We start from the raw sequence: 26,188 nt of genomic DNA on the forward strand, positions 1-26,188 counted from the left end.
GTATAAGATGTTGTTAATGTAAATTTGGAGTATTGTGAGGGGTTCCAGTCAACTACCTACAGGAAAGGTCTCGATAAGATTGAAACAGCGCAGAGAAAATTTACATAGATGTTGTCAGGAGTTGACCACCTGAATTACAGGGAGAATTGAATAGGATAGGACTTTATTCACTGGGGTGCAGGAGAATGAGGGGAGATCCTCCTCAGACCAAAAACGTACTGGTTGGTAGGTTAATTAGTCATTGTAAATTAACCGGTGATTAGGCTAGGGTTGAATCAGGGGTTTGCTGGGCTGGCGAGCTTGAAGGGCTGGTTCTGTAATGTATCTGAATAAATAAGTAAATAAATCTTAAAGAGTTATGCCAAATTATGAGGGATGAATGCATATAGGGTCAGGTTGGGTGTGACTAGAAACAGAGGTCATAGGTTTACAGTGAATACCGTATACACTTTGGGTTCTCCACAGCATGTCGAACGTGGTCACCAATGGGCGTGCCCGTCCCACTCTTTGGAGAAGCGTGGTATTATTTCACAGTCTGTGCCTGGTCAAATTTTGTATTTCTGCACTTCAAGTCCATAACCTGTCATAAAATGTAGACAACAGTATGGCAGAGGACAATCTCTTTGGCTCATCATGTTTGTGCTGAATATGATACCAACTTAAACTGCACACCTACCTGTATATGGGGTGGGTATCTCTCCATTCCCTGCCTGTATATGGGGGCGATATCTCTCCGTACCCTGCCTGTATATGGGGTGGGTATCTCTCCATTTCCTGCCTGTATATGGGGTGGGTATCTCTCCATTCCCTGCCTGCACATGGGGTGGGTATCTCTCCATACCCTGCCTGCACATGGGGTGGGTATCTCTCCATACCCTGCCTATATATGGGGTGGGTATCTCTCCATACCCTGCCTGCACATGGGGTGGGTATCTCTCCATACCCTTGCCTGTATATGGGGTGGGCATCTCTGCATACCATGCCTGCACATGGGGTGGGTATCTCTCCATACCCTGCCTGTATATGGGGTGGGTATCTCTCCATTCCCTGCCTGTATATGGGGTGGATATCTATCTCTCTATACCCTGCCTGTATATGGGGTGGGTATCTCTCCATTCCCTGCTTGCTTATGTCGAAATCCCTGTCAAAAAGACTATTGCCTCTCGTCTGTTCCCACCAGCTTCCCTGGCAGCACGATCCAAGCAGCTACCACTCTCTGTGTAAAATACAAACACATGAAATTGCGCGGGTGCTGGAAATGTAAAGCAAAGCGGAACTCAGCAGGTCAGGCCACATCAATGGAGAGGAACAACCCGTCGACATTCCGGGCCAAGACCCCTCAGGACTGGAAAGTCCTCTGTGTTCACAAAACTCTGTATAAAATACCAATCTTAAACTTCCCCCCTCTCACTTTAAAAAGTTTTGCACTACATTATTTGGCATTTCCACCCCGGGGGGAGGGGGAAAGCTCCATCTATGCCTCTCAAGTCCGAGTCTCCGCCGGCTTCAGGTGGTGACATGGTCTTTTGTCTGCAATGGCACATTGTTTGATAGGGTCCCTCCTTCAGCTCGGTTAAGTGCCGGCGGATAGTTTTATGTCCCCAATCCCGAAACCCCCACCGCCAACGGCCCGACGGCCCCGCCGGCGCCTCGGTTTGGTCGGGAGGAGCGGCCAGCCTGCGGGCACCGGCTCCCCGGCCGCGGCCCTCCCCCGCCCCCGCCCCCGCCCGGCCCGGCCCTGCCCCGCCCGGCCCGGCCCTAGCGATCCGCTTTGTTGTGGCAACAGCGGCTCCCGGGCAGCGCCAGTTATGGATGACTTTCAACAGGCGGAGGAGGTAAAAGCAGAAACAAAAAACATTTTGTATATTTCTTTTCCGGGGAACTTTAACGCGTGTGCGGCCTCGAAACACGAAGGCAGGCTGCCTTTTAAAGAGTGGGACGGGCGTTGTTCCCGCCTGGTCGCCCGTCCCGGGCTAAAATACCGGGGCGGAGGGCGGCGGTGAGGCCGATCCAGGGGGTGTGGGTGTGAGGGACGGCGACTACTTTTATGGTCTCCACAGAATTACTCCTTTCTTTGCGTTTCCATGAAATCGGAGTGGCGGAGGTGGGAATTGAACTTGCGGCCGGGCCCCCGCCTTGTTCGTGCGATGATACGGTCTTTGTGTTCTCCCCTGGTAGGCAAGACCCCCGGGGGCGAGGGTGAGGGTGACCTGCCTCCCTCGGGCTTTGGGGGCCCTGAGAGGGAACCACGGACTCGGACGGGAGAGTGGGCCGAGGGGATGGTCAGGGAGACGACCCCCACCCCTTCAGGCCATTCGGCCCGTCGAGTCTGCCCCGCCAGCCCATAATGGCTGCTTTATTAAATCACTGCACCCGATTCTTTTGTGTTCTCCCTGACTAACCCAGAACTTACCAAACTCCATGCTGGGGGCTGGGGCTTGGTGTCAGACAGCTGCTTCCCTCCGACCATTGTCGTCTTGAACAGACCGCAAAACCCTACCCTCTACAGTTTTATTTTAGCAAAATCTAGGACCACTTTGCACTAACAAGGACCTTTTTTGTTCCAATTGTGTTCTCTTGTGGGAAAAAAACGTCTTTAAGTTTTGCTTCTGAATGCTGCTTACATGATAAGGACTGTTTCAAAGTAATTTTTTTAAATGCAACTACATATATGTCGCCATATACAGACTTGAGATTCATTTTCTTCCAGGCATACTCAATAAATCCAAAGAATAATAACCATAACAGAATTTTCTGGAAGTTTTCCTTTACACCTGTACAAACATGTATGTATGTGTGTACTCTGCTTTGACTTTGACCGTGTCCATGCCGATCTGAGTTAGTCACTTTTGCCCGCCTTGGGTTCATATCCCTCTAAACCAGGGGTTCCCAACCTGGGGTCCGTGAATTTGGACGGGAAACTCTTTAGACAGAGTGTGTGAATCTGCGGAGGCCAAGCTATTGAGCATATTCAAAGCGGAGGTTGATGACGAGCAAGATTTTCAAGGTACGAGAAGGCAGGGGAATGGGGTTGGGAGGGCAAAATAAATCAGCCATGATGGAATGGCAGAGCAGACCTGATGGGCTGAATGGCCTAATTCTGGAGCTCACCTCACCTTTAACGCCCACATTGACAGGAACGGATAATAAAACGCCTTCCTGGACCTTCTCAAGGTTGTAAGACAATAACCTTCGTTATACGTTGAGGTGCACCTTCATGGTGGTACAAATGTTTCTATACAGCGAGCATCAGAGTGGAGGGGTCTGTGCTCCACAAATAGGATTTGCATTGTTTCCAGACTAATTAAACATACATTATGATAATCCATTTCATTCCCATATTCCAGGCTGCCTTTGTTGTTGATGATGTGAGCACCATCATCAAAGAGGTGAGTGTTTCGATTCCATTTCTACGTCGCTTTTTCCACGTGCGGCTGATGCTTCTCATTTGACTGATGCTTTCCCGGTTGGTACCTCCAGGCAGTGGAAAACACGATCGGAGGGAATGCCTATCAACACAACAAGGTGAACCAGTGGACAGCCTCCGTGGTAGAGCAATGTCTGGTCCAGCTCACCAAATTGGCCAAGCCTTTTAAATACATTGGTGAGTTTTCATTTTCTCTCTTGGTTTGTGGACATATTTCCAAGTCGGGATGGTAAGAGGCGTTTGTTAGAATTTTATCCCAACAGTACAGCCCCTTCGGCCCATCATATTGTGCCAACCCTTTAACTAAGATGAATCTAACCCCTTGCTCCGACATCATCATTACGTGTCATATTGTATGACAAGGGTGATCATGGTTTTCCATCTGTTGTTCTTATTCTTTACTCTATCCATGACCATGATTGTTCTTGGCAAATTTTTTTTCTAAAGAAGCAGTTTACCATTGCTGCCTTCTGGACAAGATTGGGTGACCCCAGCCATTATCAATACTCTTCAGAGGTTGTCTGTCTGGTGTCAGTAGTTGTATAACCAGGACGTGATATGCACTAACTGCCCATATGACCATCCACCACCTGTTCCTGTGGCTTCATGTGACCCTGATCTGGGGGCTAAGCAAATGCTACACCTTGCCCAAGGGTGACCTGCAGGCTAGCAGAGGAATGGAGCACCTTACCTTTGGTGGAGACATATCTCCACCATGCCAACCATCCCTCCCATATGGTTCCCCTATTTTTCTTTATCCCATGTGCCTATCTATGGCTAGACACCCTGCAGGACGATAAACAAGACCTGTCAAAGGGCGGATGAAGCCTCTGTTAGGGTCAACGGCCATCTAGCAAACACGTACCGTGAAGTGCGGAAAGGGCATCCCTTGCATCGAAACTTGGGTTTGGCCATTCGCTGCAACAGAACTCCCCCCCCCCCAGCCGTCATAGACCCCACCATGCTGCTGGATCTGGGAGGAGATGTCGAGAGGGTGGGTCTGGACCTGTGCAACCCCCTACCCACCTAAAATCCACTCACGCACACGCTGTTCCTTTCTGAGGAGTGGGGTACCACCCCACTAACTGACTGAAAGGAACCACCATCATCCTATGGGATGGATAGCCAGAGAGAGAGAGATCTATGAGTCTGTTAAGTATCTTTAATGTATCTGCCTCTACCAACACCACTGGCCCTGCATTCCAAGCACTTACCAATATCTGTGTAAAAAAAACCCACCTCTGACAACACCCATATACTCTCCTCCAATAACCTTAAAATTTTGCCCCTTGTATTAGTCATTTCTGCTCTGGGGAAGATTCTCTGGCTGTCCATTCTATCTATGCCTCGTATCATCTTGTACACCTCTATCAGGTGATTTCCTGTACCTCCCCCCTTACTCCACAGAAAAGCCCCAGCTTGCTCAACCTACCCACATCCCCTCTCATATCTAGGGAGTGGGAAGTGCAGAATCAAATATCGCTGTGATGATTGTACGTTCTAGTATCAAATGTTTGGTGACTATAAAGTATAAGAGATGCTCTGTAATCCAGGCAGCATCCTGGTAAATCTCCTCTGCACCCTCTCTAAAGCTTCCTATAATGAAGCAACCAGAACCAAACACAAAACTCCAAGTGTGGTCTAACCAGGGTTTTATAGAGCTGCACTGTTATCTTGGACTCAGACTCCTGACTAATGAAAGCCAACACACTGTTAGTCTTGCGAGACCATGGATCTGCGCCTGGAAAGTCTTCTCTCTCCAGGGCGCAGGCCTGGACAAGGTTGTATGGAAGACCAGCAGTTGCCCATGCTGCAAGTCTCCCCTCTCCACGACACCAACATTGTCCAAGGGAAGGGCATTAGGACCCATACAGCTTGGCACCGGTGTCGCTGCAGAGCAATGTGTGATTAAATGCATTGCTTAAGGACACAACACGCTGCCTCGCCTGGGGCTCGAACTCACGACCTTCAGGTCGCTAGTCGAATGCCTTAACCACTTGGCCACGTACCCACACGCCATATGCCTTCTTAAACACCCTCTCAACTTGTGCAGCAACATTGAGGAATCTATGGACATGGACCCCAAGATATCTCTGTTCCTCCACACTGCTAAGAATTCTGCTGTTAACCCTGTACTCTGCCTGTAGGTTTGAAGGAAAGCTTATGGTGGCATCATCATGCCCATGCTGTCTTGCCTTCCTTGGTGTTAGGGGTCCCGGATAATGTGAGGGACTGTTGAAGAAGTCATAGTGGGTTGCTGCAATGCCTTGTGTAACAGGTGATCTCTACCTCCATACCATTCTTGGTGGTTGAGTTGTCAACCTTCCAACATTGTTAACAGTGTATACGTGTGGGAAAGTGGAGAGCGTTCCATTGAATTCCTGCCATCTGTCCAGAAGATCCTTGCGAAGTGTAGCCAGTCACCACAATTTCTTTGTTCTTTGTCCATATCAGATTCTAGTTAAGTTAACCCTCTGTACATTGTTGATGATCACTTAGAAACCCTACCGCACAATGCAGGCCCTTCGGCCCACAATGCTGTGCCGAACATGTCCTGACTTTAGAAGTTACCTTGGGTATAGAGACATAGATTGTACTGTCGAATTTGATGATTACTGATTACTACCATTTAGAACATAGGACACTACAGCACAGGAACTGGCCATTCAGCCCACAATGTTGTGCTGAACCAATCAAATTAGCAACCAAGTGGCCAGCCAAGCTCTTCCTTTCTGTCTACACAAGGTCCATATCCTTCCATTTTCCTCACATTCATGCGCTTGTCTGAACGTGTCTTAAAAGTCCCAAACATATCTGCCTCTACCACCACCCCAGGCACCAACCACTCTGCTTTTTTTTTAAAAAAAAAACCTAGCCCCTCACATCCCCCTTGAACCTAACCCCTCTCACCTTTAATACATGCCCTCTGGTATTAGACATTTTACCCCCGGGAAACACACTCTCTGTCCACTCTATCTATGCCTCTCATAATCTTATAAACCTCTATCAGATCTCCCCTCGGCCGCCGGCACTCCAGAGAAAACAACCCAAGATTGTCAAACCTCTCGTTATAGCACATGCCCTCTAATCCAGGTAGCATTCTCCTCTGCACCCTCTCCAAAGCCTCGACATCTTTCCCTTAATGGGGTGACCGGTGCTGTATTTGATACTCCAGATGCAGCCTAACGAGAATTCTACAAAGCTGCAGCATAACTTCCTGACTTTTGAATTCAAAGTCTCAACTAATAAAGGCAAGTTTGCCATATGTCCTCTTAACCACCCTGTCAAACCACGTAGCCACTTTCAGAGAACCATGAACTTGGACCTCAAGATCCATCTGCTCCTCAGTGTTGTTAAGGGTCTTGCCTGGATTGGAATCACTAGTGCCCTCGAACAGAAAGGGCTACAAAAAGTAGTAGATATGGCCCAGTCCATCACCATTGAGCACATCTACGCGGAGTGCCATTACAGGAAAGCAGCGTCCATCATCAACGACCCCCATCACCCAGGCCGTGCTCTCTTCTCACTGCTGCCATCAGGACGAAGGTACAGGAGCCTCAGGACCCACACCACCAGGTTCAGGAACAGTTATCACCCCTCAACCATTGGGCTTTTTGAGCAAGAGAGGATAACTTCACTCATCTCATCACCGAACTGTTCCTATAACCTATGGAGTCACTTTCAAGGACTCTTCATCTCATGTTTTTGATAGTTTTTGTTTATTTACTAATATTATCACTTTTTTTCTTTTTGTACATATATTTGCAGTTTGTTGTCTTTTCCACATTGGCTGTTTGTCCGTCCTGTTAAGTGCAACTTTTCATTGATTATATTCTGTTTCTTGCGTTATCTGTGAATGCCTTCAAGAAAATGAATCTCAGGGTTGTACATGATGATGAATTTACTTTGAATTTACGTTGAACTTTGAACCAATTTTCATATCATCTGCAAACTTATTAACCCATCTGATCTACAGTTTCATTGAGGTCATCAGGAACAGCAGATGCCCTGTGGGACAACCCTAATCATAGGCCTCCAGCTAGAACAAGTCCCTTTGACCACTACCCTCTGTCTTCTATCAGCAAGCCAGGGGGCAATTTAATTTGTACAAGGCAAAAAATATCAGAGGGGTAGGAGCTCTGATCTCATCTCTGTATTGATTCAAATTATTTACTTGAGATGGTTTAATGGTATGGGTGGCAGGGTGGAGATATGTCTCTATCAAAGCAGGTGTAAGGCACTCCCTGCTGCTAGCCTGCAGGTCACCCTTGGGAAAGTTGTAGCACCTGCTCAGCCCCGCCACCCCCGATCACGTGAAGCCTTGGGAGCAGGTGGTGGATGGTCATACGAGCAGCTGGTACACATCACCCGTCCTAGTTAGGCAACCACTGACGCCAGGCAAACAATCTCTGGAGTATTGATAATGGCAGGGGTCACCTGTCTTGTAAAGATACTAACAAGAGAAAACCTACAGCTGTTGGAGATCCAAAGCAACACACACAAAATGCTGGGGGAGCTCAGCAGGCCAGGCAGCATCGATGGAGAAGAGTAAACAGCTGACTTTTCGGACTGAGACCCTTCACCAGGACTGGAAAAGAAGGGGGAATAAGCAGTCGATGTTTCGGGAGTCCTGATGAAGGCCTGCTGAGCTCCTCCAGCAATTTGTGTCTGTGTTGTAAAGTTACTGCCCAGAAGAAGGCAATGGCAAACCATTTCTGTAAAAACATTTGCCAAGAACAATCATGGACAAACCACGATTGGCCACGTCACATAAAGATGATGTCATATGAAACGGCGCATAATGATGATGATGAGTTAAACGGTTCAATCTTTTCAACCAATGTAAATTTTCCAGATGTTCTTCCTTTTTTACCAACAGCTGAATTCTCTCCCATCCCAGAACAATTGGGAATAAGCCTTAGACCCTTACTTTGGCTTTCAAACTATTCAAGGCTTGACACTGACGGTATAGAAGGCCCAACTTTAAGGAATTTAGAAACTGATCTTTTGATTGTAGCAAAATATCTGACCTTGGTGGAATCACCAGTGTCCTTCCCACTGTGCGCTTTGATGTACATCTGATAAAGAAATGAATCTGACACACTGCCTTCAGTAAGTCAGAACATAATGTCAGTGTAAACTCAGAATGGTTACAACAGGAACCATAGCATAATGCTATTACAGCAGCAGTGAACATAGAACATAGAATAGTACAGCACAGTACAGGCCCTTCGGCCTACAATGTTGTGCCGACCCTCAGACCCTGCCTCCCATATAACCCCCCCACCTCAAATTCCTCCATATACCTGTCTAGTAGTCTCTTACGTTTCACTAGTGTATCTGCCTCCACCACTGACTCAGGCAGTGCATTCCACGCACGAACCACTCTCTGAGTGAAAAACCTTCCTTTAATATCCCCCTTGAACTTCTCACTCCTTACCTTAAAGCTATGTCCTCTTGTATTGAGCAGTGGTGCCCTGGGGAAGAGCTGCTGGCTATCCACTCTATCTATTCTTCTTAATATCTTGTATACTTCTATCATGTCTCCTGTCATCCTCCTTCTCTCCAAAGAGTAAAGCCCTAGCTCCCTTAATCTCTGATCATAATCCATACACTCCAAACCAGGCAGCATCCTTGTAAATCTCCTCTGTACCCTTTCCAATACTTCCACATCCTTCCTATAGTGAGGCGACCAGAACTGGACACAATACTCCAAGTGTGGCCTAACCAGAGTTTTATAGAGCTGCATCATTACCCCGCGACTCTTAAACTTTATCTCTCGACTTATGAAAGCTAACACTCCATAAGCTTTCTTAACTACCCTATCCACCTGTGAGGCAACTTTCAGGGATCTGTGAACATGTACCCCCAGATCGCTCTGCTCCTCCACACTACCAAGTATCCTGCCATTTACTTTGTACTCTGCCTTGGAGTTTGTCCTTCCAAAGTGTACCACCTCACACTTCTCCGGGTTGAACTCCATCTGCCACTTCTCAGCCCACTTTTGCATCCTATCAATGTCTCTCTGCAATCTTTGACAGTCCTCTACACTATCTACAACACCACCAACCTTTGTGTCATCTGCAAACTTGCCAACCCACCTTTCTACCCACACATCCAAATCGTTAATAAAAATCACGAAAAGTAGAGGTCCCAGAACCGATCCTTGTGGGACACCACTAGTCACAATCCTCCAATCTGAATGTACTCCCTCCACCATGACCCTCTGCCTTCTGCAGGCAAGCCAATTCTGAATCCACCTGGCCAAACTTTCCTGGATCCCATGCCTTCTGACTTTATGAATAAGCCTACCATGTGGAACCTTGTCAAAAGCCTTACTAAAATCTATGTAGATCACATCCACTGCACTACCCTCATCTATATGCCTGGTCACCTCCTCAAAGAACTCTGTCAGCTTGTTAGACATGATCTGCCCTTCACAAAGCCATGCTGACTATACCTGATCAGACCATGATTCTCTAAATGCCCATAGATCCTATCTCTAAGAATCTTTTCCAACAGCTTTCCCACCACAGACGTAAGGCTCACTGGTCTATAATTACCCGGACTATCCCTACTACCTTTTTTGAACAAGGGGACAACATTTGCCTCCCTCCAATCTTCCGTTACCATTCCCATGGACAACGAGGACATAAAGATCCTAGCCAGAGGCTCAGCAATCTCTTCTCTTGCCTCGTGGAACAGCCTGGGGAATATTCTGTCAGGACCTGGGGACTTATCTGTCCTAATGTATTTTAACAACTCCAACACCTCCTCTCCCTTAATATCAACATGCTCCAGAACATCAACCTCACTCATATTGTCCTCACCATCATCAAGTTCCCTCTCATTGGTGAATACCGAAGAGAAGTATTCATTGAGGACCTCACTCACTTCCACAGCCTCCAGGCACATCTTCCCACCTTTATCTCTAATCGGTCCTACCTTCACTGCTGTCATCCTTTTGTTCTTCACATAATTGAAGAATGCCTTGGGGTTTTCCTTTACCCTACTCGCCAAGGCCTTCTCATGCCCCCTTCTTGCTCTTCTTAGCCCCTTCTTAAGCTCCTTTCTTGCTTCCCTATATTCCTCAATAGACCCATCTGATCCTTGCTTCCTAAAGCTCATGTATGCTGCCTTCTTCCACCTGACTAGATTTTCCACCTCACTTGTCACCCATGGTTCTTTCACCCTACCATTCTTTATCTTCCTCACCAGGACAAATTTATCCCTAACATCCTGCAAGAGATCCCTAAACGTCGACCACATGTCCATAGTACATTTCCCTGCAAAAAAATCATCCCAATTTACACCCGCAAGTTCTAGCCTTATAGCCTCATAATTTGCCCCTCCCAATTAAAAATTTTCATGTCCCCTCTGATTCTGTCCTTTTCCATGATAATGCTAAAGGCTAGGGAGCGGTGGTCACTGTCCCCCAGATGCTCACCCACTGAGAGATCTGTGACCTGACCTGGTTCGTTACCTAATACTAGATCTATTATGGCATTCCCCCTCGTCCGCCTGTCAACATACTGTGAGAGGAATGCGTCCTGGACACACTTAACAAACTCTGCCCTGTATAAACTTTTGGAACTAATCAGGCGCCAATTAATATTAGGGAAATTAAAGTCACCCATGATAACAACCTTGTTATTTTTGCACCTTTCCAAAATCTGCCTCCCCATCTGCTCCTCTGTATCTCTGTTGTTACCAGGGGTCTATAGAATACTCCCAATAGAGTAACTGCTCCCTTCCTGTTCCTGACTTCCACCCATACTGACTCAAAAGAGGATCCTGCTACATTACCCACCCTTTCTGTAGCTGTAATAGTATCCCTGACTAGTAATGCCACCCCTCCTCCCCTTTGTCCACCCCTCTCTATCCCTTTTAAAGCACTGAAATCCAGGAATATCGAGAATCCATTCCTGCCCTGGTGCCAGCCAAATCTCTGTAATGGCCACTATATCATAATTCCACCCAGGTTCACTTTCCGGTGCTGTCTGTGAGGAGTTTGTACGTTCTCCCCGTGACCGCGTGGGTTTCCTCCCACAGTCCAAAGCTGTACCGGTTGATAGGTTAATTGGTCATTATAAGTTGTCCTGTGATTAGGCTAGGGTCAAATTGGGGATTGCTTGTTGGTGTGGTTCAAAGGGCCAGAAAGCCCTATTCCACACAGTATCTCAATAAAATATAAATGCATTCCTAAAATCGATAAAATTTCATTGATCTGAAGCAGGCTGTGATTTTTCTCTGTCCCCAGACAATGCCTGACCGGCTGAGCATTTCATGCGTTGTTTTAATTCCTGACTGTCTGTGACTGCAGTGGTTTCTGTCGTTCACTATTCTTCTCTTTCCAATTTCAGTGACCTGTGTTATTATGCAGAAGAATGGAGCCGGCTTGCACACCGCCAGCTCCTGTTTCTGGGACAACTCCGTTGACGGTAAGGAAGAGTGAACTGCCTTTGCTGTTGGCGATCTGTGCACCGAACAATGTGTGGGTGTGCTGATGGTTCAGTACCAACTTGCAGGTCGCTCGGAGCTCTGCGGCGCGTTTATGAAAAGCCCCTGCTACACTTTAAACTAAATTGCTGAACATGCTTTTTCAATTAGTGCTGGACTTTGGCCAATGACAATGCCTAGCAGCATCCTGACAGACGTAGTGTTTAGCATAATGTTTTACAGCACCAGCGATCCGGGTTCAATTCCCGCTGCTGTCTGTGAGAAATTTGTCTGTTTACCCCGTGTCGATGTGGATTACGTCCGGATGCTCCGGTTTAGTATCACCAACATAATTTGTTGTCTTTGCAGCAGCAGTACAATGCAGACATCTCACCTCTCCCAGAAGTTCCGGGAGGCTCCCATATATTAATAGTGGCTCCCTGATGCCCGCAAATTATATACAATATCACGGAAATCAATTTTTTTGAGAGCAAGCGAGAGAAAAGCAAGAGAGAGCGCGAGAGTGACCACAAGAGAGAGCACGTGCGTGAGCGAGAGCGAGCAAGTGAGAGCGAAAGCGAGCGAGAGCGCTTGAGAGCACGTGAGCGACCACGGGAGAGAGTGCGTGAGCGAGAGCGCGCCATGGCAGTGTTCCAAAAAATATAAACCGTACGTCACCCCAGATTACACTAAAGTGTACCCCTGCCTAATAGGGGTCAAAAATAATGACAGTGTTGCTCGCTGCACTGTTTGCAACAGTGATTTTTCTATTGCCCGTGGTGGGTTAAGACTGTAAAAGACATGTTGAGGTGAGTTTAACGGGTGTCATTCGTTCATTAGCATAGCTAACGTTATTTAAACTAGCTGGCTAGCTGCTAAGGAGCTACTCTATTGCAGACATCCCACCTCTCCCGGAAGTCTCCCGCAAATTGATGGTGCTACCTCCCTGAAATGAGTTTTTGCAGGGTGGGATGTCTGACAATGCAATACATGATGATAGAAAAAAACTGAATTACAGTAAGAGTATACATTAAATAGTTAAACTACATAAGTAATGCAAAAAATAGAAATAAGAAAAGTAGTGAGGTAGCGTTCATGGGCTCAAGATCCAGAGTGAAAGAAGCTGTTCCTGAATCGTTGAGTGTGTGACTTCAGGCTCCTGTACCTCCTCCCTGATGGTAGCAATGAGAAGAGGGTTTGTCCTGGGTGATGGGGGTCCTTAATGATGGACGCCGCCTTTTTGAGGCATCACTCCTTGAAGATGTCCTGCATACTACGGAGGCTGGTGCCCGTGATGGAGCTGACTGAGTTTACAACTCCCTGCAGCTTATTTCGATCCTGTGCAGTAACCCTCCTCTCCCCATACCAGATGGTGATGCAGCCAGTTAGAATGCCACATTCCAAATAGGTATGTGTTAGGGTTGGTAAACTATAGGCAGACTACATTGGCGTCGGAAGCTTGTTGACACTTGCGGGCTGCCCCCAGCACAATCCTCGGACTGTGATGGTTGCTGACGCAAAATAGAAATGTGCGTGTGTTAAATAAAAGCTAATTTCTCCAATTAGGGATTCTTATGCTGGGGATCCACCAACAGATTCCAGGGGGTCCTTGATATGACGGGAAAAAATTTTATTGTTACTAACCTCTAACTGAAAGTACATATACTGTATTACTATAATCACAAATTAGTTTTAAAAAATAATTTGATAATTTTTACAATATAATCTGTTTCTCTAGTAATCCTCTACATCTTTTCAATATTTAAATACTTTATTCTGAGAAGAGTCCACAGTCTTCTTCGGACTGCCAAAGGGGTCTCAGGCATAAAAAAGGTTAAGAACTTCAGTGCTAGGTGGGCAAAGGGAGACAGATCGATAAAAGTTGACTCCAGTGTAGGAGGTTACTGATGAAGTAATAACCAAAGGAAGATTTTGCAGTTTCTCAGGACCCAGACCTTGACAAGAATAAGCATTATTATTCGGCCACCACAGTTGCTTTATGCTTTGCCCAGAACTTTGGAATCGGTAAACATCTATTTTGTTGTCACGCGTACCGAGGTAGAGTGGAAAAGCATTGTCGTGCATGTATGCAGACAGATCGTTACAAACGCAAGCACCCTGAGGTACGACAAGGGAAGGATCGACACCAGGGTGCGGCATAAAGTGTTACAGTTCCGGAGAAAGTGCGGTGCAGGCAGACAGGAAGGTGGGAGGGCCACAGCAAGATAGATTGTGAGGTCAAGGGTCAATCTTATCAGACACGAACTCTTGTTTAAGAGTTTGCTAATAGTGAGAAGCTGTCCTTGGGCCTGGTGGTGCATTCTGTCAAAAGCTTGAAGACCATCCAGTGGGATCAACTATGCTCCACTTGAACAAGATATCCCAAAGACCCTCCCTCCCTCCCTCCCTCTCTCACCCTCACAACCGTGTCCACTTGCCCTTGTAAACCCTCTATTTCATCATTATGTTCAGTGTCCATTTGCCCTTGTAAACCCTCTATTTCATTGAACATAGAATAATACAGCACAGTACAGGCCCTTCGGCCCACAATGTTGTGCCGACCCTCAAACCCTGCCTCCCATATAACCCCCCACCTTAAATTCCTCCATATACCTGTCTAGTAGTCTCTTAAACTTCACTAGTGTATCTGCCTCCACCACTGACTCAGGCAGTGCAATCCACGCACCAACCACTCTCTGAGTGAAAAACCTTCCTCTAATATCCCCCTTGAACTTCCCACGCCTTACCTTAAAGCCATGTCCTCTTGTATTGAGCAGTGGTGCCCTGGGGAAGAGGCGCTGGCTATCCATTCTATCTATTCTTCTTATTATCTTGTACACCTCTATCATGTCTCCTCTCATCCTCCTCCTCTCCAAAGAATAAAGTCCCAGCTCCCTTAATCTCTGATCATAATGCATACTCTCTAAACCAGGCAGCATCCTGGTAAATTTCCTCTGTACCCTTTCCAATGCTTCCACATCCTTCCTATAGTGAGGCGACCAGAACTGGACACAGTACTCCAAGTGTGGCCTAACCAGAGTTTTATAGAGCTGCATCATTACATCGCGACTCTTAAACTCTATCCCTCGACTTATGAAAGCTAACACCCCATAAGCTTTCTTAACTACCCTATCCACCTGTGAGGCAAATTTCAGGGATCTGTGGATATGTACCCCCAGATCCCTCTGCTCCTCCACACTACCAAGTATCCTGCCATTTACTTTGTACTCTGCCTTGGAGTTTGTCCTTCCAAAGTGTACCACCTCACACTTCTCCGGGTAGAACTCCATCTGCCACTTCTCAGCCCACTTCTGCATCCTATCAATGTCTCTCTGCAATCTTTGATAATCCTCTACACTATCGACAACACCACCAACCTTTGTGTCGTCTGCAAACTTGCCAACCCACCCTTCTACCCCCTCATCCAGGTCAGTAATAAAAATCATGAAAAGTAGAGGTCCCAGAACAGATCCTTGTGGGGCATCACTAGTCACAATCCTCCAATCTGAATGTACTCCCTCCACCACCACCCTCTGCCTTCTGCAGGCAAGCCAATTCTGCATCCACCTGGCCAAGCTTCCCTGGATCCCATGCTTTCTGACTTTCTGAGTAAGCCTACTGTGTGGAACCTTGTCAAATGCCTTACTAAAATCCATATAGATTACATCCACTACACTGCCCTCATCTATACGCCTGGTCACCTCCTCAAAGAACTCTATCAGGCTTGTTAGACATGATCTGCCCTTCACAAAGCCATGCTGACTGTCCCTGATCAGACCATGATTCTCTAAATGCCCAGAGATCCTATCTCTAAGAATCTTTTCCAACAGCTTTCCCACCACAGACGTAAGGCTCTCTGGTCTATAATTACCCGGACTATCCCTACTACCTTTTTTGAACAAGGGGACAACATTCGCCTCCCTCCGATCCTCCGGTACCATTCCCATTCATGATTATGTTCAGTGTCCATTTGCCCTTGTAACCCTCTATTTTATATAGGCATCCGTTAGTCTCGTGAGACCTTGGATTTGCACCTTGGAAGGTTTCCAGGGCACAGACCTGGTCAGGGTTGTATGTAAGACTGGCAGCTGCCCATGCTGCAAGTCTCCCCTCTCCACGCCACCGATGCTGTCCAAGGGAAGGGCACTAGGGCCAATACAGCTTGGCACCAGTGTCGTCGCAGAGCAATGTGTGGTTAAGTGCCTTGCTCAAGGACACAACACGTTGCCTCAGCCGAGGCTCGAACTAGCGACCTTCAGATCACCAGACCAACGCCTTAACCACTTGGCCTCGCGCCTATTACATCACTCTATTTCATCATTGCGTGCCGTGTCCACTCGCCCTTGTAACCCTATTACAGCAGCAGCTCGCAAATACAGATCCACAATGGGCAGCCTGTTCTGAATTGTCATTGTCTGAGGTGCTGAGGCACAGCAGAGTGCTGAACTGGGAATGATGCTTAATGCCAAATCATACGAGAGGCACAGAGCACTGCCGTGCAGAACAGGCCTTTGGCCCATCTGGTCCATGCTAAAGTGTTACTGTCCCTAGACCCATCAACGCACAGCGTTCCAACCCACTCCCTTTCACATACCTACACAAACTGCTCCTAAATGCTGCAAACCAACCCGCATCCACCGCTTCCACTAGCAGCTCATTCCACACCTTTCACCCCTAACCTACGACCTGCATCTGTCATAGCAAAAACCTTGCACTCAACCTTCGTAAGACCAAGGAGCTGGTTGTGGACTTCAGAAAGGGTAGGAAGGGGGAACACGCACCAATCCTCGTACAGGGATTAGGAGTGGAGAGAGTGAGCAATTTCAAGTTCCTGGGGTGTCAATATCTCTGCGGATCTCACCCGGACCCAACATATCGATGCATCTACAAAGAAGGCACAGCAGCGGCTATATTTCATCAGGAGTTTGCGGTTTGGTTGTCACCTAAAACACTTGAAAACTGATACAGGTGTACCCTTAAGAGCATTCTGACTGGCTGCTTCACTAACTGGTATGGGGGGCTGGGGGGGCTACTGCACAGGATTGAAGCAAGCTGAGAAACCTGTGCAATTACTCGGTTCCATCATGGGCACCAGCCTCCATAGTACCCAGGACAGCTTCAAGGAGCGATGCCTCAGAAAGGTGGCATCCATCATCAAGAACCCCCATCACCCAGGTCATGCCCTCTTCTCATTGCTACCATCAGGGAGGAGGTACGGAGGCCTGAAGGCACACACTCAGTGATTCAGGAACAGCTTCTTCCCCTCTGCCATCTGATTTCTGAATGGACATTGAACCCATGGACACTACCTCACTACTTTTTTTTAAATTTCTGTTTTTGTACTACTTACTTTAAGTTAATTATTTAATATACAGATCTTTAATTCAGTTATTTTTCTATATTTATCATGTATTGCATTGTACTGCTGCCGCAATGTTGACAAATTTCACTAGATATGCCAGTGATATTAAACCTGATTCTGATTCTAATTCCGACCTCTAGTTCAAATCTCACCCAACCCCAGTGAAAAAAAATCTTTTTTTTGCATTTATCCTATCTATACCCCTAATAATTTTGTATACCTATTCCAGTCAGATACTGTTTCAGATGCAGGTCACCCTTGGGCAAGGTGTGGCACCTCCCCACTGATCAGCTGGTGGATGGTCGTATGAGCAGCCGGTGCATATCACAAGTCCTGGGTACGCGACCGCTGGCGCCAGGCGGACAATCTCTGTGAAGAGTATTGATAATGGCTGGGGTCACCTGTCTTGTCAAGACACACTGCCCAGAAGGCAACAGCAAACTGCTTCTGTAGAAAAATTTGCCAAGGACAATCATGGTCAAAGACTATGATCACTCACGTCATATGTCACGACACATAAAAGTGATGTCAGATGACATGGCACATAATGATGGCGATGACCCTTAATAACTTTGTAAACTTAATCTTATCACACCCTGCATTGCTCCAGTGGGGTGCACTGTCAGATTATTAGGACTAGGAGTCTGGTTGCCAGTCTGTTCCTCCCCAGCTCCAGATTGTAGAGATGCGCATGGTTCCATCTAACCCAACAACATCTGGATGTGTGACAAAGCCCTTCGCTAAATGGAGTAGCAGTGGGTAGGGGCTTCAGAGGTTGAGTGTCTGTAGCCAATCACAGACACAAGTCCCGCCTGCTTCGTCAGTAAAACCTTTGCCTTTCGAGAGACAGTAAAGATTTGAGATTGAAGTTTGTTTGTCAATTGTACGTGGAAACATACGGTGAAATGTGTCATTTGTGTTAACAACCAACACGCCCGAGGATTTGATGGGGGCAGCCCACAAGGGTTGGCAGAACAGTCCAGTGCCAACATAGTGTGCCCACAAGGCTCGGCAGAACAGAACAGGCACCAAAACAACAGTGGCAAAAACGCTCCCCCCCCACCCCCATGCACGTACGCGGTGCTTTAACGCTAGGACAGGCCTTTAGCTGCGGTGGACTGGGGCCTGCAGACGCCGGACTTTGAGCTCCTCCGGCGAGTCTGCGGAGTTTCGTGGGTTCTGCTCTGGCCGGCGGGCCTCAACCTATGCACTGCGACTCAGGGGAGGTCACAGCTCTGCGCCATCTTGGAAAAGCAGATCTCCCAATGCAGGCAGATGGGATTGGGGCAGGTGGGCAAAAGACCTGTCTTGGTGCAGTTGTAACACTGTGACTGCAGGATGTTCCTATCTTCCTCACTGCTGAAGTAGTCATTATGCCCGAAACACAACACCAGAACATGGGGAGGGTCTGGTCACGTGCTTTAGTTGTTGACAGATAAACGTCAGCCAGGAAAAACTCCCCAGCAGTCCTTCAGTCAGGGCCTGGGTTTCATGTTTCAGCTGGAATTGAGGCACTCTCTTCTCACTCAACTGGAATATCATTACACACAGCTTCATGAACACAAGAAATTCTGCACATGCTGGAAGTCTTGAGCAACAAACAAAATGCTGGAGGAAATCAGGTCAGGAGGAGGGGTCGTCTACTGTATCTGGTGATCCCAGCGTGGCCCTCCCTATATCGGTGCTAGAGATTGGGAGACCACTTTGCCAAGTATCTTCAACAGACGGGATTTCCCGGTGGCCAACCATTTTATCTCTACTTCCAATTCCCATTCCAACATGTCGGTCCATGGCACCCTGTACTGCCACAAGAAGATCACACTCAGATTGGAGGAATATCTCATTTTCCATCTGGGTAACCTCCAACCTGATGGCACGAACATCGGTTTCTCCAATTTCTCCCCTCCCACCTCTCTCTTTTTCTGGCTTCCCCCACTTGCCCCTTCTTGTCCCCTCACCTGCCTATCACCTCCCTCTGGTGCCCCTCTTCCCTTTTCCCATGGTCCATTGTCCTCTCCTATCAGATTCCTTCTCCGTCAGCCCATTACCTTTACCACCGATCATCTCTCAGCTTCTCACTTCGCCCCCCCGCCCCCCCCACTCTTACCTATCACCTTGTACTTCTTCCTCCTCCCTCATAGTCTTACTCTGGCTTCTGCCCCCTTCCTTTGCAGTCCTGACGGAGGGGGTCTGCCCGAAATCTCAGCTGTTTATCCCCCTCCATAAACACTGCCTGGCTTGCCGAGTTCCTCCAGCATTTTGTGTGTGTGTTGCTCACACTTTGCCCTCCAGTGGGAGAGTCCACATTGAACGTTTGACTGCAGTTCTGAGAAGGCTGTCAGCTGAACACTTTGTGCCAAAGGGAGACAGATAAACCATCCTACAGAAACCAGAGAAAATCTGCAGGTGCTGGAAATCCGAGCAACACACACACAATGCTGGAGGAACTCAGCAGGCCAGGCAGCGTCTATGAAAAAAAGTACAGCTGACGTTTCGGCCCTAAACTTCGACTGTACTCTTTTCCATAGATGCTGCCTGGCCTGCTGAGTTCCTCCAGCAATTTGTGTGTGTTGCTCGGAGTTCCAGCATCTGCAGGTTTTCTCTGGCTTGTGATTGAATTACTATTCTGGGAAGTCTCTTCCAGGAACGCCTACTCTGAAGAAGTTTAGATCTTCCCTTCGATGGGAGTTAAGTGAAACCCTCTCTCACTGCTCCCTACTGCCATCCTACAGGAAGCAGTTTTGAAGCCAATGTGGGTCTTTTGTGCTTCAATTTGTCACATGCTCCACTGACTGCTGTTCTCATTTTTAGGAAGTTGCACCGTCCGGTGGGAGAACAAGACCATGTACTGCATCGTTAGCATCTTTGGCCTTGGGATCTAGAACTGGCTTCAGCAACACTCCGATGTTACGTGTGGACCACTTCTAAAACTATTTTCAGAATTTTCTTCCTAGTGTCCTATTATCAGAGTTAAATTATCTCTGTCAATCACTTTTGTGAAAGTGGAAAACACAATTATCATATAAAGTGGATGTAACTTAATGAATGACTTACTGGAAATTGTTGTCATACACTTATTGCACTATAAGTACTAACTTTTTAAAAACATTATCAGGGAAAATATCACGTGATGTGCACAGACTTGTGGTCACCCTGCTATAGGAAGGATGTTGTTAAAATGAAGATTATGCAGAAAATTTTTACAAGGTGTTACCGGGATTCGGGGGATAGAGTTATACAGCACTCTGCAAAAGTCTTGGGCACATAAGTTTACAGCTAGGTGCCTGAGACTCTCGCACAGTGTATTCGTCAATGTGGAGCAGGGAGCGAGTTTGGGAATCTAGCGGGAGCAAAGGATGTTTTGAATGGCGAGGGTGGAGTGCAAGGGGTGGGGTGGGGAGGAGGTGGCAAGGGTGCAGACACACCCAGCCCTGAGACACCAGGCAGGGTCGTTTAATTCCAAACAACTGGTTTATTGATCATTCCAGAATGTCTCTCTGGTGCTTCCTGCTCCCTCCCCTCTCAGTCCACAATAGAGACCCATAGCAGAATCAGGCTTATCATCACTCACATATGTCATAAAATTTGGGATTTTGTTTTGCAGCAGTACAGTGCAATACATAAAATTGCTACAGTACTGTGCAAAATAGTTAGGCACCCTAGCTATATATATGTGCCTAAGGCTTGCACAGTACTATAGGGAGAGGTGAACACCCGAGAACTTTATTCCTTAGAGTGTAGGAGACTGAGAGGTGATCTTAGAAGTGTATAAAATCCTGATTGGGGACAGATAGGGTCAATGAAGATAGTCTTTTTCCCAAAGTTCAAAGAAGTATCAAGTTATGCATATGTCACTATTTACTACTCTGAAATTTGCTTTCCTGTGGGCATTCACAGTAGAACATACAAATACACAATAGAATCAATGAAAAACTACAAAGGCTTACAGGCAACCAACGTGCAAAAGACAAACTGTGTAAATACAAAAAAAAACAATAATAATGAATAAAAACTGAAATAATTAATAAACTAACCACAGTGAGAGGGAAAGGATAGGAACTCGAGGAATAACTTATCCCCACACAGAAGATGGCACACACGGCATTTTATTTTTATTTGAAGGGGAGGGAACATCGACTCAAACCACGAGAGGCCTGCGTCGGGCATTTTCATTGGAAGTCTGTGTGGGGCGTCACTCCTCCAAATCTTCATTTGAAGATCCAGCACAATGAGTTCCTGATGTCCAGTTAGACCCATGTGACTGATTAACTATACATCTTTACAAGGTGGGAGGAAACCAGAGCCACCGGAGGGAATCTGTGCGATCACAGGGACTCTCTACAGACAGCAGTGGAATTGCTGGTGGTGTAACAGCGTTACCATAAGATATCAGAGCAGAATTAGACCATTTGGCCCATCGAGTCTGCTCCACCATTTTATCATGACTGATCCATTTTCCCTCTCAGCCCCAATCTCCTGCCTTCTCCCTGTATCCCTTCATGCCCTGACCAATCAAGAACCCATCAACCTCTGCCTTAACTGTACCCAATGATTTGGCCTCCACAGCTGCCTGAGGCAATGATTCACCACTGCCTGGCTAAGGAGGTTCCTCCTCTCCATTCTTAAAGGATGCCCCTCTATTTTGAGGCTGTGTCCTCTGGTCTTAGACTGCTGACCACCCCCACCCCCCCCCCCCACATCATTGGCAAGATGCTCTCTGTATGTACTCTAACGAGGCCTTTCAACATTCAATAGGTTTCAGTGAGGTCCCTCCCTCATTCTTCTGAATGCCATCAACGCTCCTCACATGACGAGCTGATTTTAAAGTTAGGCCAATTGCTATGCTTCCATGCCATCCCAGCTGAGTTGCAAGAGGAGGCAGTTGAGACGGGTACACGGACAGGAAAAGCTTTGGGAAGATGGGCTAGACACTTGGATGGGCATCTTGTTCAGCATGCACCGGATGAGCTGAAGGGCCGGTTTCTGTGCTGTATGACCAGGTATGACCTGGTACCTGCCAATAGCAGAAGGGCATAGCTTTGCTTCTGTGTGCGAGATCCTTAAATTGATTTACCCAAATGCAAGAACCTTCTGTGTGGCAAATGTGCACCTAAGGTACACAAAACTGGTTCCAATAAATCGACAAAAGCAGAGCGACTTCAACCTCAGAATCACGTGAGCCAAGTATCTTTTTGAACAAACGCACACTGAAGATTAATTTTGAAAAACCTTTTTATTGGAAGAAAATCTTAAAACATGAGAAAACCTGCAAATGCTGGAAATCCAAAGCAACACACACACAAAATGCTGGAGGAACTCAGCATCTGTAGAAAAGAGTGAACAGTCAATGTTTCAGGCTGAGACCCTTCTTCAGGACCGTGGAGGAAGGGGGCAGATGCCTGAGCGAAAAGGTAGGGGGCGCTAGACCGCGGAAGCACAGGCAGCCAATCAGATGCGAGAGCACTCAGCCACAGAGCCATTTCGTCACACTGGAAGTTCCACTGAGTAATGTTGAACTGTCTAATCTTATCCCTGGACTTAGCAGATAACACGGAAAGCAAATTTAGGGTGTGGAGTTGAATTAAGAAGAGAGCTTCCCTGCAGGTTTCTTTGAAATATACAATATTCTGAGGAGCTTCACACTCTAGATAGCACAAGGGGTTTCTTCTGGTAGGAGAACGTGCATTAGGATGACTTATTAAAAGACTATGAGTTTTTTTTATATATCTCAAGTTTAGAATTATTTCCAATGCTTCACTCAGAAGGCTGTAAAGGATTAAATATATTCAGGCCTGACATCATCTAAGGTTTGGGGATTAGCCAAAACAAGTGTTGCAGGCAAGATCACAGCAGACCCGACCTTACTAAAGATTGCAGTACTCCTGCTGATAGTTACTTCAGTGTGGCCACAGTTACAAATGAGAGGCAGGAAGCACTAAAGTTGTTTGGCGCTGTCCTTGGGTTGCAGTTTGGACATCACTGATCTCCTGACTCAACAACCATCATCCCACAAAAGGTAGTGGATTCGGCCCAGTAGACTACAGATAAATCCCTCCCAGTTGAGCACATCCACATGAAACGCTGTCGCAGGAAAGCAGCATCCGTCATCAGAGATCCCCACCACCCAGGCCATGCTCTCTTCACACTGTTGCCATCAGGTAGAAGGTACAAGAGCCTCAGGACTCACACCACCAGGTTCGAGAACGGTTACTATCCCTCAGCCATCAAGCTCTTGAACAAAGGGCTACACTCACTTGCCCCATCATTGAGATGCTCCCACGACCAATTACCTCACTTTAAGGACTCTTTATCCCATGTTCTCATTATTTATTGCTATTTATTTATATTTGCATTGCACAGTTTGTTGTCTTCTGCACTCTGGTTGATCTTTGATCGATCCTGTCACTTTCAAGGACTTTTCATCTCATGTTTTCAATATTTATTGCTTATTATTACTATTTCTTCTTTTTGTACTTGCAGTTTTTTGTCTTTTGCCCACTTATTGGAAACCCAAGTTGGAGCAGTCTTTCATTGATTCTATTATGGTTATTATTCGATTATGGATTTATTGAGTATGCCTGCATTGAGTATGTGTATCATCATCATTAGGTGCCGTGCCCAGTTTGAGCTTTGACTGCCATAGCCTACACACTCCTGTTTCAGGTCAAGTGGATCAATTCATTGGTATTTATTTCCAGTTCTCTGGCTGCTGTCTCCATCATCATTTGTCTTTGTCTTCCTTTTGCTTTCTTCCCTTCAATCTTTTCCATAATTACCGTGCATTCTAACTCCTTTTTCCTAATCACATCCAATGAAGTCACGTTGCCTTTTCATGATCTCATACATTATTTCTCTTTTTATGTTTGCTCTGTTCATGACATCCTCATTAGATATTCATTTTGTCCATGATATTCTTTGCATCCTCCTCAAAAACCACATTTCTGCTGCTTCAATTCGTTTCCTCATGTTACTAGATATTGTCCAACATTCTGAGCCATGTAACATAACTGGATAAACGTAACATTTCAGTGCTCTGAGGCGGGTTGTCATGCCTAGTTTAGTATTGGTCAGTATACTCTTCATTCCCGTAAAGGTGTCTTTTGCCATCCCTATTCTTCTTTTAATGTTCAAGTCACACCTGCCATCTGATGTCACCCAGCTTCCTAAGTAGCAAAAGTTCTTTACTTGTTTTATGTCTTCCCAGTGTATACTTTGATAGTAAATTCACTTTGAACTTTGAATTACAATTTATATGTTCATGGCTGTTCTATTCGGCAACTTCCCTGATCCTTATTAATATTCAAGGTTGCAGTGAGGATTACTATTCTTATGCAAATGATACCTTGAACCTGATCAGATCCTCTGGTACAGGTTGGTCAGTCTGATAGGCTCCTTTAAATTTGGCCAGATATCTTGATCCTTCATGAATATGTAATATTTGTGGTTCACCATTAACAGAAATTATGGTCTTAAGTGAAATTCACAGTGATCAAAGGCAGAGATCATTAGCTGGTGGTCCAGTTTTTCCAAATGCACCTTCAATCAAAATATATCCATAGACTCCATACTTGTTCCCTTTAGGAGCAGAGAGGAGATTTAATAAGGTATATAGTATAATTAGGAAAGGGCTGGATATGGGGAACATGGCAGCAAGAACTAATAATTAGGGGTGGGTTGAGCAATTTTTTTCCCTCCACTTAGAGAGGTGATACCATCTAAGTCCCATTACCTGACAGTGAGATAGGTCCAGAAATCCTCATATTTAAAAGATACCTGGATGACATTTGACAGATTCTACATGGCAATGGACTAAAGGCTGGGAAATAAGAATACAAAATCCATCGTTGTCATGCATGGATACAATGAGCCCAAAACTTTGACTGATCGTTGCCACAGATGCTGCCCGACCTGCTAAAAACCAACCAGTCCCCCTCCACCTCTGTCTGTCCACCAGAAATGGTCCTCGCCCTCAACTATGTCTCCTACTTCCTCCAAACCCAAGAGGTAGCCATGGGCACCAGCTACGCCTGCCTTTTCATTAGCTACGTAAAACAGTCCAGGTTCCAAAGTGTTAATGCTGACCTCGTCAGTTTCAATTTTGCCTCAGCTTCCACCCTGCCCTTAAGTTCACTTAGTTCATTTCTGGTACCTATGTTTTCTTTCTCAGTCTCTGGAGACAAACTGTCAACTGACATCTTTTATAAGCCTACCAGTTCCCACAGCTATCTTGACTATACCTATTCCTACCATGTCTCTTGTAAAAGTGCTATTTCCTTTTCTCAGTTCCTTCGTCTCTGCCGCATCTGGTCCCAGGACGAGGCTTTCTTTCCAGGTCATTAGAGAAGTCCTCCATTTTCAAAAAAAAGGTTCTCTTCTTCCACCATCTCAACCACATCTCCTCCAATTCCTGAACATCTGCCTCACCCCACCTTCTTACCACTTTAACAGTGAGAGTTCCTCTTGTTGTCACCTAGCAAACCATGAGCTTCTGCATCATTCATTGCAGCTTCCACCATCTCCAAAGGGCCAAACATCTTCACCCTCCTCCCATGTTTCCTCAGGGATCACTCCCTATGATTCCCTCGTCCATCCATCCCTCTCCACTGATCACCCTCCCGGCACTTATCCCCCAGCAGCTAAAGTGCTGCACCTGCCCATTCATCTCCTCCCTCACCTCAGCCAGTCCTTCCAGTTAAGGCAACATTTCACCTACAAATCTGTATCCGGTGCCCTTGATGCTGCCTCCTCTACATCGGTGAGATCTGTCGAAAATTGGGGGACCGCTTTGTCGAGCGCCTCTGCTCCATCTGACAAAAGCGGAACTTCCCGGTGGCCACAACATTTTAATTCCCATTCCCATGTCAGTCCATGGCCTCGTACCACAACGAGAGGTTGGAGCAACAACTTGATTTCCGTCCGGGTAGCCTCCAGCCTGATGGCATGAACATAGATATCTTCTT

The 26,188-nt window shown here is 46.5% G+C and overlaps 1 protein-coding gene across 3 annotated transcripts; it reads left to right on the forward strand.

Moving 5' to 3' along the window:
• The first annotated feature begins 1,714 nt into the window (after nt 1-1,714).
• Nucleotides 1,715-20,270, forward strand: dynlt1a (dynein light chain Tctex-type 1a). Of its 3 annotated transcripts, none has more exons than XM_072246235.1 (5): nt 1,717-1,835; nt 3,348-3,389; nt 3,481-3,604; nt 11,791-11,868; nt 20,040-20,270. In XM_072246235.1, exons 1-5 carry the CDS (start codon nt 1,809-1,811, stop codon nt 20,108-20,110), a joined length of 342 nt encoding a protein of 113 aa, XP_072102336.1. In that variant the 5' UTR covers nt 1,717-1,808; the 3' UTR covers nt 20,111-20,270. The 3 variants fall into 3 exon arrangements, with proteins under 3 accessions (XP_072102337.1, XP_072102336.1, XP_072102338.1); XM_072246237.1 differs by lacking the exon at nt 1,717-1,835 and adding an exon at nt 2,927-3,007; XM_072246236.1 differs by lacking the exon at nt 3,348-3,389 and having other exon boundaries at nt 1,715-1,835.
• Nucleotides 20,271-26,188: the final 5,918 nt, after the last annotated feature.

The sequence above is a fragment of the Mobula birostris genome, chromosome 29 (assembly GCF_030028105.1).
Source record: "Mobula birostris isolate sMobBir1 chromosome 29, sMobBir1.hap1, whole genome shotgun sequence".
In the NCBI taxonomy this organism is placed as follows: domain Eukaryota; kingdom Metazoa; phylum Chordata; class Chondrichthyes; order Myliobatiformes; family Myliobatidae; genus Mobula; species Mobula birostris.

Coding starts and splice junctions, on each gene's coding strand:
- dynlt1a (XM_072246235.1), top strand. CDS start 1,809: ATGGATGACTTTCAACAGGCGGAGGAG. Junction 3,390..3,480: donor TGAGCACCATCATCAAAGAG/GTGAGTGTTTCG, acceptor TGGTACCTCCAG/GCAGTGGAAAACACGATCGG. Junction 3,605..11,790: donor CAAGCCTTTTAAATACATTG/GTGAGTTTTCAT, acceptor TTCCAATTTCAG/TGACCTGTGTTATTATGCAG.